This window comes from Filicampus tigris, chromosome 16, assembly GCF_054856515.1.
Source record: "Filicampus tigris isolate MCC_2025a chromosome 16, RoL_Ftig_1.0, whole genome shotgun sequence".
In the NCBI taxonomy this organism is placed as follows: domain Eukaryota; kingdom Metazoa; phylum Chordata; class Actinopteri; order Syngnathiformes; family Syngnathidae; genus Filicampus; species Filicampus tigris.
This window is the reverse complement of record NC_141232.1, coordinates 4,483,965-4,499,293: the sequence shown is the minus strand read 5'-3', so window position 1 is coordinate 4,499,293 and position 15,329 is coordinate 4,483,965. Positions and strand designations below refer to the sequence as shown.

The window sequence follows — 15,329 nt, the reverse complement described above, 5'->3', positions numbered from 1 at the left end:
AAGAAAGTGAAAGCTGACCAAAAATAATTTAGGCGTCTTATGAATGAAAATCAAACAGATGAATGAAATAAATATGCAAGAGCAGAGTAATGACAAGTGCGCTGCTGCCTTGCAGCTATTTCAGCCTGCACAAAATCTACAAAAACTTGCAATACTTTGCGTCCTCATCCACATTGTCTTTTGGTGTGCTAAACAGTTCTTTTAACCTGTCGTGTAGCTTGTTTGACTGGTCGAGCTTGTTTGGACAACTGAATTAATCAACGCTAGTCTATGCAAGCACGTTTCTCGACTATGTCATCATCATGGCTCATAGGAGAATTTATGTGAAAGCTCCACGGAAGAAGCGGCCTTGTTAAACAGCCCCCCAAAAAAGGTAATGTCATCTTTATCTTATGCACGTTGCTCTTTACTGCTTTGTGTGAAGTGGCAATTTTTTTCTCTGGCATTTTACAGATCGCATAAATGTGGAACCGGCAATACACTCGATTCACCTGGAAAAAGGTTTGTCTGTTATTTCGGCTGAAGTGTGTACTGTAACTCTACTGTACTTGTCAACATGAATCACTGACAGCAATGCCTCGTTTTGACACATGAGGTCACTGTCGGCTTAAATCTTCTGTATGTAAATGTGCTTTATTTTTATGTCTGTCTCAGGCTTCATTGTGGAGGGACAGAATTTAGCAGCTGTGGGAATTCTATTCAGGTAAGGTTTAACCGCTGTTACGAAAGCATTACCATCATCGTTAAAAGTGAAGCCAGAGCAGTAAGCGTCAACAATAACATGCGACGTGTGCTGTACATGCATGCTTACATAACACATGGGAGTCAAACATGTTTTAAACCCTCATCGGGCGTCTCGATTTTGCACTTTTTTTTTTTTTTTTTACATCAAAAGTGAACCGTCAGAATGTCAACGTAATTCAAGTGAAGTAAAACTAAAAAACTGCATCTTGTGTGTAACCTCAGTCGTGTAGACATAACAACAACAACAAAAAACTGCTGAGAGCAACTATCCGTGGCCTATAAATACTCAAGGTCATGTCAAAAGTATTTTTTCTCATTGTAAATGTACTGTGTGGACTCATTTGCAGCATCAATTGCTAATACTAAATGGACTTCAAAAGAACGGTTACGTAAATCACACCACTCCCAGGATAACATAAATATAGAAAAATATGTAATAAATTTATATCATGTACTTATGCATATAAAACCGATGTGTCAGGAAGAGGACGTAAGATACAAAATGAGAGTATGAACACAGCTGTAAGGTCACAGCAGGTTGTACAGCAGCAAAGCCCCCCCCGCCCCACCCATCTGTCTACTTTCTTTTGAGGTGGGAGTGGGGGGGACAATCGTCATGTATTCTTGGCCGAGAGAAGATCCTAACATGAGCAAATGTGTTTGTGTCCTCGATTGAGAAGGCCTTAAAAGCATGGGTGTTTACTGCATTTGGTTGCCGTGGCAACAAACGGTTCCTTTTTTGTTTCTACCTGCTCACGAGGCAAATTCTCCTATAGTAGAGTGTGCTAAAAGCAATGGAAACTATTTTTTTTTTTTCAAAAAAGAGAAAATAAAAATAATAGTCACTGTGCCTGAGTCACCAGCAGCAGCACTTGGCCTGACCCTGCAGTAGGAATGACGCTTGTACTTTCTGGACGGAGTCAAGTGACCGCAGCTGAACGCGAGCCCAAAGTCCAAAGCTTTAATGTACAGGAAGTATTTCATTCGTAAAAGACCTGTCATTAAGTTATTTTAACTTTATCCAATATGGATTACCTTCCAGTGAGTGGCATTTAAGAGGCAAAAATAACCTAACTAGAAATTGCAGTCTCCTCAGAAATTGTGTGAATGCTGAGAGATGCCGTCGCCAAGTCGAGCAACCATTCGAAAAAGAGAGCTATTAGAAGAAAAATATTCAATTTAAAAACATAGAGCAATTGGGACAGTTTGTTAGTGCTTTGCGAAGATGCTATGATGTCGTTGCTTCTCTGTGCGGCAGCTTGTTCTTCAGCATCTCCAATAAGTGCTAGGACTGACAAAAGAAATAAAAAAATAAGCTAATTTTGTTCGAGAACAACAACAAAAACGTTTTCGGGAAAATTTGAAATGTGAGAATAAGCCGTAATTTTATCCCCCCCCCCAATATTACCATAATATGGTTACAAACTTTGAGAAGGTTTTTAGCAAAAAGTGTAATAAGCGGATAAATTCGCAAATCAATGTCGCTGTAAGAACAACTACTTCACCCCCCCCCCACCCCCATGCTTGTCTCTCAGCATTCACACAGTAAGTGCTGTTGTACAGAAAGTACAGAAGCTGTTAGCTCGTATCAGACTCTTGCAGCAAAGTGATGGCACCGCACTTTTTTTTATGACGCTCTGTTTGCTTCCTGACCGTCTACAGTCCACACACATCTTTTTAACTGCTGGCATCCTTCTATACTGCAACCAATCTCGTTATAAGTGCTCAATGGGGAAGTAAAATCGTCAGAAAACCAACAAATCTACACTTGGAGTCGCCTCGTGAAGTCAAAATGCAGTTGACGTATTTTCCTATACTCCAAATGACTCCCGCGACTCCATAAACAGAACAGATTTAAGGCAACATGTTGTGCTTGGAAATGATTCGGTGTGGTTTGACATACTTTCAAAACAAGAATATGGGCTGGTGCTGCCACCTGAAGGCAAGTCGGACACTTTTTTTTTTCGTTCTTTTTCTAAATCTCTGTGCTCAGTCAAGAAGAGGAACTTTACCCTGCCAGTGCTGTTAGGACGGTGTCGGGGGGGGGGGGGGGGGGCAGGTGGTTTGCACAGTGCAAATACAGGCTGTACCAAAAGTCACCATACTTCTTTTTTGTTTCAGGTACAGAATTGAGGCCAACAGCTTTGGCTTTGCAGTTTTTGTAAGCGTATCATTTCCTTGCCCGGCTGGTAGACAGCGTTGCACTTTTTTTTTTTTTGTCTCGTTCATGCTCAAGAATTTCTGCTGGGTTTGATTTTTGTTGGTTTACCTGACCAGAAACCTGCGAGATAGTTTTGTCTCTGAACCACAAGTTTCTCAAGAGCTAGCTGAGGGGTTTTTTTTTGTAGTAGTAGTAGTAGTGGAGGTGTGACTCACACTTTTGCTTGTAGGCTTTGAAGAACCTGAAGTCGGTACGGGTGAAGTTTTATCACTCTGAAGCTTCTACAGAATCGAGTTTCCAGTGCAGCCCACTGGATAGACTTTCCCCGGCTTTGCACAAACGCCTGCTCTAGGATTTCCGTTTTCATCAGTGGTTGTAGTGGCAAGAACAGAGAACTACACGTTGGAGCAGGGTGATGCCCAAAAAGCTTCTCAAGTTAGTGCTGAACTCCACTCCGGGACAGAAAAACTTGCCAGGCGGTAATTTTGCAATACTGCACCAATGTCAGTTGGTGAGATAGGCTTAGAAAAACTGCAAAGCTGCCAAACGCTAATGACCTCACATCTGTCCAAATGACGCCTGAAACCAAATAGAAACAAAGAAGCTTATAGTGACTTTTGGTACACCACCCCCTTTCAAAAAAAGGTTGGGAATGTTGTTCCAAAGTGTAAACTGAAGGGATTGGGCGGGAAAAAGAAGCCCAAAAGCTTACACAGAGATGTCAGGTCTGTGGACGCTTTCAGGGGTAAAAGGGTGCGAAGATAAAGGACAGAATAAGGGAGAGTCATGAAATGCAGCATAAGCTCACACGGAGCTTGTCATCCCGTCGATCATCCTCCAGTCTTACTACTGAGATTCCTCTCGGCGCGGGATGCCGGAGGCCAGGTCAGGCGGGAAAAGAGAGCCCGGTCCAGCGTACACTAGGATGGCGCCGAAAAGGGCGTCGGACCGGAGCTGTTGTGGTTGGCCGACTTGACGATGGTGATGACGCTGGTGGTTGCCACTTTGCCCGGCGACAGGGGCCCGCCGCGGGTCACAGTCCTGGCGAAGCACTGCAGCGCCTCGTACTTGGCGCGCAGGGCCTCCAGCTCCAGCCGCATGCTGGCGTTCTCGCGGGCCAGCTTGTCCACCTCGTGCTGGAGCTCCGTCTTCTGGCGCTCCAGCTCCTCCTTCTGGGTGACGCGCTTGATGCGGCAGCTGGCGGCGTAGCCTCGGTTCTTCAGCGTGCGCCGCCGCTGCTTCAGCCGCACCACGTCCTCCTTGGTCAGCCCGCGCAGGTGCTGGTTGAGCTCCCGCACGGACATGGCCACCAGCTCGTCGTCGCTGAGGGCCGGGGCATTCTCGCCCGACTCCTTCTTGACCTGCGGGCCCATAAAACGCAGCGTGAGGACCCGATATCTAGTCCAAGGCGGCGGCTCATCCGGAGCTTACCTTTAAAGCTTTGCTCGTCTTGAAAGGAGTCGTCATTCCCTGCATGCAGACAACTTGCCACACTCTCACAGGAGGACGCACTGAGGCAATAGAAGTGAAGAGATGTTAGTTACTCAGGATACTCGGATGAAGGGGGTCTTCGATCCTGTTCCTCGAGGGCCGCTGTCCTGCCTGTTTTCCGTCCCCCGTAGTGTTTCTCTTGGCTACACTGCTTCGTCCAATCACAATTCAGCCTATATGTTTGACCTTCTCTCAGTTTTGTAATGCACCTGTCCAGCTGTTCAATGTTCTCCAATAAGGATCTGAACGTAAAAATTGACAGCATCCTGAAAAGCCAAGTTGAATACCTCCGTATCAACTTTTAGCATCTTGCCATTTGCCATGTGAACCAGCAGAGGACAGCAGGACCTCAATTGAGCCGATTGCCTCAACAATGTAGTTCGCTACAACAAGCCAGCATCCCTTATTTAAAGAAGCTGGACTCTTTAGGAAAAGCCCATCTTGTCACAGAGCAGCATCCCACGGTTCCCAAAACCACACCCCGTGCCCCCCCCCCCCCCCAGCCCCCTTCACCATTTCAGGACTTGAAGTGCCATGTTCCATGCTCAGTGGCTGCCATGGCAACGCCCCCGTGAATGGGCGTGGGAGTGTGAGTCACATGGTCAGCGAGCGGGTAAACAAGGCTCATTCATAACCGCAGCAGCCGAGCTCATGCAGCGTACAAACAAGTTTTTTTTTGTTTTTTTTTTTCTGCTTCGCATCCCCCACCCCACCCCCCATTCAAAGTATGCGAGGAGGGGGTCTCTCCGTAATACCCACCGCCACATGACAGGGCGTAAATTACTGTCACATCAGCATAACATTTACAGTACAGTCATGCTGACCTTTATCGGGGCAACTTGTGGAAAATTCCCCGTGTCACGGCGGAATAGTTTCCCTCGTAGTCACGGGTGTATTTTTACCGGCAGACAATGTCGTCTATCAGCATCCTGCCGCTCAGATCCTCTTACGCCGGGCTTCCCTGAGCCTCTGCATGCCCTTATTTATCTCGGTGGGGTAAATTTAGCCCGCCGCGCTCAAACCGATTTCTGCCAAGTTGACAGTTTAACTAGAAGTGATATCTTGGGAAGACCGCTCTCTGAATATTCCCTTGGGTGGGGCGGCAGTGCTCCTCCAACTTTTTATTCCAAGGCAAGTACCACCTCAATACATTTTCAGTTCTCCAAGTAGGACCATCATAACCAACAATAAAATGCAGTAGCCTAGAAGGTCCAAGTGTGACTCAAAAGAGGTGTATTTCTTATTTTCATAGGCTAGTGTACAGTGACAGTGTATTTGAAACAACCGCACAACTTTGCCTTTACGCTAGCTTAATGCTAACACACTGCAGAATGCCATAGATGCCCTAACGAATAGCATCGATAGTCGTGGCGTTATGATCCTTAAAGCAGCGGAGTTTTGCATACACACACTGCATCAACACATGTAGACAGACAATACTAACAATAGTCACTGGCATGTATTCTTTATCCTCAGTCAAAAACCACCAATAATCAGCACTTTACTGACTCCCTTATAGTAGTTGTGAAAGTCTTCTTCCTTTGTGCCTTTGAGACTGTATTATACTGCCCTTGGTGGCCAAAACGCACACACCAGAAGGCGTCGCAATGAAATTAAAAAAAAAAAAAGTTTGTTTACATTATATTTATGGTATTACGATATGTTAAAGTATAATATTATAGAGTACTATTTTCCATAGATTTTATCAACGTTGTATGCCTTTGCATTAAAATCAGTACCTAAGAAGTAGTTTCAAAAAGGTCGGTGACCCTTGATAGTTTGAATATGCAATTCAGGGATTCTTTGGCATGCCACATTTTGACAATCAGTGCTTGAGGCCAATGATTTTTTTTTTTTAAGGCTATTTTGAAGATGCTGGCCGAAGCTGAATCATGGCATCCCAGTTGACAGGAAATTCAAACATCTAAGTGTCCCAGCGTGCCAGAAACGCATGATTAAAGCGAACCACTAAGTCCTGTTTCGGGATTCAAGCGACATATGCCCCTTCCCTTCCCCACATCTGCATCACCAAAGTCAATATATTAATATATGGAATTCCTCCTGTCCAAGTAGGTCGAAAATGTCTCGTTGCATAAGCAGGGGGTCCCTGGGAATATTCCTTGTGAAGATTATGGAAAAGTGTTGCATGATGGCAGTAGGGGAGGCCCCCTCTCCTTCATACAAGGGGGGGCCTCTGGCGTGAACCAAGAGGCCTGCTTGTTTTCCTGAAATTCGTCAGGCATGTACTTATGTTTTTCTGAGGTTCTCCTCATCATGATGTCAACATTTCCTCCACTACAGCTCGCGTGATAGAACCCAGGCGCTCGTGTACAAACGGGAGAGATGTTGTTTTTTTTTTGTTGTTTGTTTTTTTTTTCCCAACAGACGCAATCAAGAAAACAAACCGTGCGAGGCCGTTCTGCAAAGGCAGTCTGGGAAAATACCTCAAAGAAGGAGAAAAAAAAAAAAAAAGGCCACAGATGGCTCGCTTCGAGAACAAAAACCACATTCCTGAGTAAACACACATGTGCCAGAGCCTCTCATGCAAATGTTCACCGGAGTAGATCCAATATGTCCCGCCATGCACTCTACTACAAGGGAACAGGGATGGGTGGGGCGGGGGGCAGCAGGCGGAGCTGGAACTCTTCCTCACTTGTAAAACAACAGTTGCAAAGTGTACAAAATGTCTGGAATTCCGAGGCGTCTGGCGTAGTTCACGTGCCCAAACAAATCAATCGTAGCTTGTGCGCACATGCCGGGAGGTCTTCTACAAACACATTTCAATATAAAGTACAGACGACCTGTGGAGTCACCGATTTAGAAGATTATTTCCAATATTTCATTACCGCTTTTCTTCATGGATCCCTGTTTGTTAAAAAAAATACATAAAAGCACATGCACATCTCTACTCATGCCCATGAAAATATCAAATGGCGCCTCAGCAAGCGTTTTGATATTTTCCATCTTTCTAAGGACATTTGCTTCACTCAAACTTTGTGTAGCTATCCGTGCTGGTCTTGAATGAATTAGATGTGTTTACGTCACTGAGCCTCGTTTGCATAGAGGTGAGCAATTTTCCGCCATTAACTAGAATTTCAACTTATTCTTGTTTTGGGGAAATTTTTCTGAAAAAAAAAAAGGTTGATTGATTTTTTTTAAATTTTTTTTAGGCCAACCGAAATCGTCTTGGAATGTAGTCTGGGTACACTTTGACTGAAACAGATTTGGGGAAAAACTCAGATGGGGAAAATGGCTTCCAAATCTGAACTGATCAAATAGCATCCCAAAAGGCTGTGTTGTGTCCCTCCTCTTGACTTTTTTTTTTTTCCATTTTAAACCTCACCTAATTGCATTACCTCAGAAATACCCGGCAATAACACAATTACAATGACGCAATGGCGCGTCCGCAACAAAGCTCGGAATGATCTGCCGCCACAAGGTTTTGAGATAAAAGGCGGCGAGGCGAGTTACTACGTGAAACAAACACGCGGGCGCTGACTGATGTGGAGAGCAGAAAATGTCACTCATTGTTTTGGGTGGACGCATCACTTTGAAATGAATGCTTTCAAGAGTATTTTCAGCCACCTCGGGACTATTTTTCCTCTTGTTTTTCAAAAACAGTCCCAGCACCGAATGCCGCAGACAAACAAGAGAAACAACAAAAGACATTTAGAGTGACTGATCAACTGATTGATTGACTGTTCGTATTCTAGAGGGAACGACTTTTTTTCCTTAATATTGCGATTGCGATTTAATATGCGATTATTTTTTTCAAGGTCCTCTTTCTGTGTATTTTTTAACAAACACAAGCAGGATACATAAATGCTTTGGTCTTATAGGTTTGGCTTGCGCTAAAATCAAATCAAACAAATGAATATGAAAGATATCAGCCCTAAATAAAACTTTTGAGTTGGCTGCTAGTGAAAATGTGAAAATGGATGACATCAGGGCACTTTCCCTTGACGCTTAAATCACATCCAGGTGCCCCATTGCAGATTCCACTGGCTGTATCTTTTTTTTTTTTTCTTATTGTCTATTACCATGTACACTTAAAACAACACATGGCTGTGTTTGCAACCATTCGTGAGCCAATTAAACAACCCGCACGGGCAGAAATTTAAATGGTACATGAATAATTCCACCAGCTTCAACATCAAGCAGCAACAAGATGGAAGTAAGCAACATAAATAATATGACGATTTAATGTTACATAGTGTTTTCTTGCCCCCATTTTTTTTCTGAGGAAAAACTCCACATTACTCCTCTGGCTGTCATCTGCAATTTGTTTCATTTTTCTTTTTATGATGGACACCGCTTATTTAGCATATTTTCTCCACATTTGTTTTTTTTTTGTGTGTGTAGGAATATTGGGATCCCATTCCATATGAGTATTTTTAGTTTGACTTTTATTAAGTGGTTTAACTTTCTCTTTGTGCTCATCCACTTTGTGCGTTTTTATGATTTATTTGGTTTTTTTTTAATGCGGGCGCTATTTGAAAAACACTTGTTCATTGATGACGTGTTTGCTTTTTTTCAGGCTTCTGGCCAAGTTCAAGGTTGCAGCAGGTAACTGCAGGGCCCGGCCCGCTCCCAAAATAAATAACACACTGGCCCGGTTTGGACACCTTGTTTTCCTTCTTTCTGTTTGCTATTTCCGAGGTCAGACTTGCAGCCGCCCCCTGGCAGATAAGCTTTTGGCACTTTTTTTTTTTTTCTCTTCTCTCCAGGCGGCTGTTGACATCCATCCAACAGACCCTGTACATGTGCAGATTCCACTCTTTCCCCCAGCGCAGCACATTCGCCGGGATCCGATGCGAAGGAAACGCAGCGCATAGCCGAGCGGTGAGTCACGCTGTTTACTGGTAAAAGCCACAAACGGCAGGCAGGGAATCGCACCCTCCCGATCTGACGTTTCCTGGAAAATCCCGTTGTTTCACGGGAAAGGAAGGAAAAGTAGCCCGAGCAACTGTTGGCATGACCACCGGAGATCTTTGGTGCGGAAAGGGAGGAGAACTCGCTGTATTCCAAAGACAATTTCAAGAATGCAGAACGAGGGCTGGGAAAATGAGCCTACATGGAAAAGCCGTGTGTGAATAACAGGAGACAAAAGCACACGCTTAGCAGTCGCCAGGCGCTCCAAAACAACACGCTCAGACGTTGTGTGATGCATGCTGCCAGCTTGCATTCTCACTCTGAGTGGAATCATGAAGTTGCAAAATATGCACCGGCGAGCCGGATTCATCCTATCCAGCGTGGAATTCCCAATAACATCCCACCAAATAAATAAACTTGGCCCGAGCCGCGCCTATGAGCACAATGACGGCGAGGTGGAAACAGGATGCGGGTCACCGTGTGCGGCCGTGTAACCGTGAGGTCATTTCAATAGGTACACCTGCACTGTTGAATGTGATAGCTTTAAAAAGTCTTCCTTTACAAAAAGAATTTGCCGTCAAACTGCACTGCATCGTAACCGGAGGAGTTGCTACTTCTGTGTTGTGCACACTCATGATGCTAAAAACAAGGTCAACAATTACTTTCGAAATAGCAAACAAAATTCAGAGAGAGGCCGGTCTGTCTCACAGTTCTGAGGTTCAAGTTCAAATCTTGACTCTGGTGGCAGAAGCTCCATCGAGCCTAATGAGGAAACGCTTGACAAAAAGCAGATGGATGGAGAGATAATGTTGCAGTTGTCACATCATAGCAATCAGATAAATGTTTTGGTTTTTAAGATTAGGTTCACGCTAAATCGAGGCAAATGAACCATGGATTTATGTAAAAGACGATTTATTGATCTACTTCGATTAGAGTTGCTAACTTACTGAACGCTTTGAACTTGCAGTCTTTTAAGCTTTCACAACGATGTCACATTCTACCAAACAATTGTGGCGTAAACATGAGTCAGTAAGTCATAAATTAGATTAGCAAACAAATCTGTGGCTTTGTCACTTCAATTTATCGAGACGCTTTATAAATAAATAAAAGATGCATTCGAAAGTTGCATTCTACTACATTGTGATGTCGATTCGAATTCGATTAATTGTTCAGCCCTACATACCAATGTTCTTGATTACGTTTTCTTTTTGTCTTGTTTTCAGAAAACGATGCTACAAGTCAAAGCGAGCACTGCCTCTGACAAGAACGTTTTTTTTGCGACAGCTTTAGCATTTGGATCTCATCCGACTGCGCAGGTGTAACCCAATATATTATTAGCTGTGCAAATGATGTTTACCCGAGAGTAAAATCGCAGGCTTGCATAGCCAATCATCCGCCTCCCTCCCTGAGAGCGAGCGAGGCAAAAACACATCAGAGCAAACATCCTTGTGAGTCATCGCATTGCTCACCGCAGCTATGTCACTTTCACAACACTCCACCAACCGACCACCACATGAGCGCTCTGCATTCTGCTGCCGCGTTTCATCCCGGGCAAAGGAGTCAATGACTGGTGACAATTTAAATACATATCCCTTGTCTGGATCTAGTGTGCTTCATCACGCTTAGGCCACAAGCGCGCCAGTGGAAAAGAAGTGACTCAGCCCTGGGTCCTAATAGAAAAAAAAATTGGAGTGTAGGGCGGGGGGGGGGGGGGGTCGTCTTGGTCAATGGAGCCACATGTTCAACTCATGACAGATGAGAGCGCCCACTCCCACATTCTGTGCACCCACCCGGAACAAGATTGAAAGTGCAAGTTGGTGACATTTAAAGTGCAAGAAGTGAGTCAAACAGTGACCATACATAAGTGAAGTTGCGTCAGAGGTTCAACTGAGCACACAGTCATAAAAAAGTGCTCATAAAAAAATGATTACAAGTGCATCATTTTACAGCTCAACAACATTATCCACATGGGAAAAGACTTGTTTTGTCCCAGGGGAGTGATGTATTGCTGATGGAGATATGTGCTCCCCCACCAGCCTTGCCTGCCCCGGTGGTCTGTCTTCTCATGGTGCCCTTTGTCCTACATGTCGAAAACGTACACCACGTGTTGTATTCAATGTCAAAGGCAGCCTGGGATTTGGGCTTTTCTTTACTGTTTTTTTTTTTTTTTTTTTTTTTTTTTACGATACACTCAGAATGAAAACAAAAGTGCGGTAGAAATACTTGACGGACTCTTAAACCCAATTTAGTCGCAAAGATAGCTTAGCTGTCATGAACCCAATCATTCATGTATCATTATTTAAATATAGCTGAGTGGTGCACTTTTGACTGAAATAAACTACTTTTAATGTTTCGCTATAACGCATGTGCTCACTTTACCCACTTTGAAATGCGTTCAACTTTCACTCGAAAGTAATTTCTATTTATTTCAACGTAACTGCAAACTCCCGAGTACGCCGTTTTTGGCCAACGTTTGTGTAACACGTGTCGACTTAAAACAGTTTTGTTTTGTTTTTTTACTTCCGCATTTTCGCAACATATCTAAACTTATTTCTAATTAGGTAAATAAACAACCTCACCTCTGTGGGCGCGCGTGGATCCCCGTGGACAGGAATGCGCGGAAAAATAAAATATTCCCCCAAAAATTATGTCCGGTTAGGTGGGAACCTAACCCCCCCGGGAAAACGAGGCCGTCGAAGCCGCTTTGCTGAGTGCGGCAGACGGCGAGCCAGCCAGCCTACGAGCGGAGCGTCCTGCTAACACCCCAAAACAACAACAATGTTACTAACATTCCACGCTCCCGCTTCCGCAAGCACTGACGTCACCGCGTCCTCATGACCGCCCCCTCCATTCATGAAAATAACTTAGTGCTGACGTCAGCGCCGGGAGGGGGAAGCCAGAAATAGAAGAGTCTGTTTTTCTTGCGGAGTAAAAAAAAAAAAAAAACTCCTAATCTGGTCGAAGAAAGCGTGTAGTTCGGAGTTAAATAAGACCTTAAAAAGTGATCTTGCGCACCAACAAGTGGGGGGAAAAAAGTGAAGCTTGCCTGGAGCAGCAGCATTCCATTCCTGAGGAAAGTATGCAGGGCAGCGCGGCAGTCACAGGATTGTTCTTATTGGGGCTGCTGCAGTCACAGGTTATTTTTGCCCTGCGATTATACACCGAATGTGTTTAAAATGATAAACGGGGGCATTTACTTTTAAGCCCCCACAACACACACACTCACCGTTCACTTTTTTGTTGCACTAGATTCCACACTGGATCAGAGTTCAGATTAAAAGCATGTTTAGTGTTTACACTTCAAATAGCGCAGGTGGCGTAGGTTAAACAAGCTACACGCGAAATGGGCTGATGTAGCATACAGTCAATTTTTTTTTTCAATATTTTTAAATAATTTTGGTTTGAATTGTTGAAAATATGCATTGTTTAAAAAAAATAAAATAAAAAAAAGAGAGGCTTTAAAAGCATGACAAATCATCAAGCTACTCCATAAACCACACCCCACTCAACTGTCAATCCAATACTACAACCTGGAAAATGTATGGTACTTCATTTAGCATTTTAGCTATGCCTGCACAAATGTTTGAGCCATAAAAATCTATCCATTTAAAGCCTCCAGTGGCTGAAATATATCCCACTGGTTCGTCGCAACAACGAGGCGCCCTAAAGCGGCCACACTAGCCCGCAGCCTCGATCTAGGCGCTGGCTGTCAAGTCTGACTTCATTTTTTTCTTTACAGGGTCTTGAACTCCCAAGGTCCAAATGTGACTAAATGGAATCCCGCATGAACCACTCCCTCATTGAATCCTTGTAGACACCCACTCTCGCAGCTCTTTCACCTGCTGCCACTTAACTTGTGATTTAAAGTGCTGTCATGTTTTATAGCCAGTGAGTCAATGGCTAAGCTTGTTGTTCTGCGCAGCACGTGGCAATGGAGATGCTTGTTGACTCCAGACCACATTTCTCCTGTGAACATCATCAGATGAGTAAACTTGCTTTCATTGTCTAATCTGGTTGCGGTCAGCCAACATTTGGACATTGCATGTGGATGACCTCCGGCATGTTGGATCATAATTTTTATTGGATCATAATTTCTAGATTCATTTGTCTTACGTATTGCCATGACCAACTGGTAAAATAGCAACTCTAGTATGGTAATAATAAGACTCAATATTAATACCAATGCATAAATATGAAATGGCACAGCAGTAATGTAATGAAGTCCAGTGGACCTAAAATGGAGCCCTGAAGAACACCATGACAAATACTGAGTCATTTAGATGTGAGCCCATCAAAATGAGATCAACTGTATCAAAAGCCTTTTCCAGATTAATAAATAGTGCTGTTCAGCCCCCAAGATATCGTTTAACAGTTTCACAATAGCTGTGATTGTATGATGCTTTCTGAAAACAGATTGATGTGAAGGTAACATTTATTTATCGCAAGGAATTCCTTTAACTGTTCCTGGTATTGTTACGAGCATTTCTAGGATCTATACCATAACTGGTAACTTTGAAATGGGCCTGTAGTTATTCAAAGAAGGAAATTTCTGAATGACCATAACACAGCATTAATAAATTGACATAATTAGGGATGTTTTGTTCGAAATTGGTAATTTTAGTGTTATTATGAATTTATTTTATACAATGTAATTTACAATCCATATAGTTTATATAATTGTGTCTTTATTCTGAGGATTTTTGAAATCATAAGGTTTTCTCATCCAGCTCTATAAGATCTTACTACATGTTGCTTGGGTGTACCTAATAATATCTCCTTGGCAGAATATTCTCTGCCAAATATTAATCTTCACCCTAGAAATACTTGAAAATTTACTGAATAGAAATGACATATCACCTTTTTTTTAAATAGTGATAGGCTCATAAAATATTCCTGAGATGAAGTCATCTGACCCTTTACTTTTTATTTATTTGCCCATGTTCAGTAGAGCAAAGCGAGGGAGTGGAGCGTGTTTCAGGCATCCGTAAGAGTGGCGAGCTGTGCGGTTTGAGCAGTTTTGGATTACAGGAAGTAACATTGAGTCACTAATCTCCATGCCTTTTTTTTTTTTAAAATAATCTGAGTCATTCTCTTGAACTTGCTTGGAAATGTGATCTGGCACCCGGAGGCCTCCTGGTGTATAAGAGATCATTCCCTTTCCCTACCACCAACACCTCCAACTTCAAATCAAATCAGGCTTGATGCTGACCATTCATGACAGTTAGCTCACATTTTCCCTGTGCAGATGTTTGGGTATTGTTCTGGATTTGTTGCTAAGCCGTACACATGCTATCATAAGTACACTTCCCATATGACACCACTGAACATTCCACTACTTCACCCAAAAAGATGAAAACACTTTACGCAACCAGCTGGAAAGTTGTTTTTTTTCTTTTTCTAGCATATGCTTTTATACTGAAAGCCATTGGCAGAAGCTGAGTCGAGACTATTTCAAGTATTTACAATGCTGAAATATATATAGTTTGTTAATAGCAACTCAAGGCAAGAGTAAGAGGGCGGGGCCATATTAGAACATCCATTACATCATCAATTACCTGATTCTGACAAGTGATTTATGGAGATTATTAAATGACTCTAGTGTCCATTACTTAAGTAACGTAATAAATAGAAGTAACCGCAAACATTACTGACCATATGGTACTTGCATTCAAGTAGCATGAAAACTGCTGCCACCCAGTGTCCGATTAGCGCAATTAAAATCAGGAATCCTCGGTTTGTGACACGCAGCAGTTCGACGTTACAAGCAGAGAAGAAGTTATGCGGCTCAGTTATCGTCTTACTTACTGTTTTTAATTTGTTTTGTTTATATTTATGGCTTAGAACTTAGAACTATGTGTTTGAGTGAAATGAACATTTTTGTTTGATTCTACACTGACGAGTTGTAAATATAAATGTTGTTATAGAGATAATTTATTTGCAGAAAGTTTTTTTCCCCCCTTAACCTTTCCCCCCACAGCTGTATACAGTATACTGTATATAAAGAGCATTTTAAGCGCAGTTAACACTACTGACGCTAAGCGGCAGCATGTCACTGCATACT

The 15,329-nt window shown here is 43.1% G+C and overlaps 1 protein-coding gene and 1 long non-coding RNA gene across 2 annotated transcripts; one reads left to right on the top strand and one right to left on the bottom strand.

Moving 5' to 3' along the window:
* The first annotated feature begins 301 nt into the window (after positions 1-301).
* LOC147134228 (uncharacterized) lies at positions 302-13,707 on the top strand. The gene is made up of 6 exons (XR_015090206.1): positions 302-373; positions 454-501; positions 655-703; positions 8,934-8,962; positions 9,124-9,238; positions 13,008-13,707. It is a non-coding gene; the product is annotated as an uncharacterized LOC147134228 (long non-coding RNA).
* Positions 1,530-12,382, bottom strand: mafk (MAF bZIP transcription factor K). The gene is made up of 3 exons (XM_086056488.1): positions 11,848-12,382; positions 4,337-4,416; positions 1,530-4,266 (listed from the first exon to the last, which is right to left on the bottom strand). Exons 2-3 carry the CDS (start codon positions 4,379-4,381, stop codon positions 3,826-3,828), a joined length of 486 nt encoding a protein of 161 aa, XP_085912614.1. The 5' UTR covers positions 4,382-4,416; positions 11,848-12,382; the 3' UTR covers positions 1,530-3,825.
* Positions 13,708-15,329: the final 1,622 nt, after the last annotated feature.

Excerpts from the sequence above, each read along its gene's own strand:
- mafk (XM_086056488.1), bottom strand. The coding sequence starts at position 4,381 with ATGCAGGGAATGACGACTCCTTTCAAGACGAGCAAAGCTTTAAAG. Across the intron at positions 4,267-4,336 it reads AGACGAGCAAAGCTTTAAAG|GTCAAGAAGGAGTCGGGCGA; the intron begins GTAAGCTCCGGA and ends ATGGGCCCGCAG.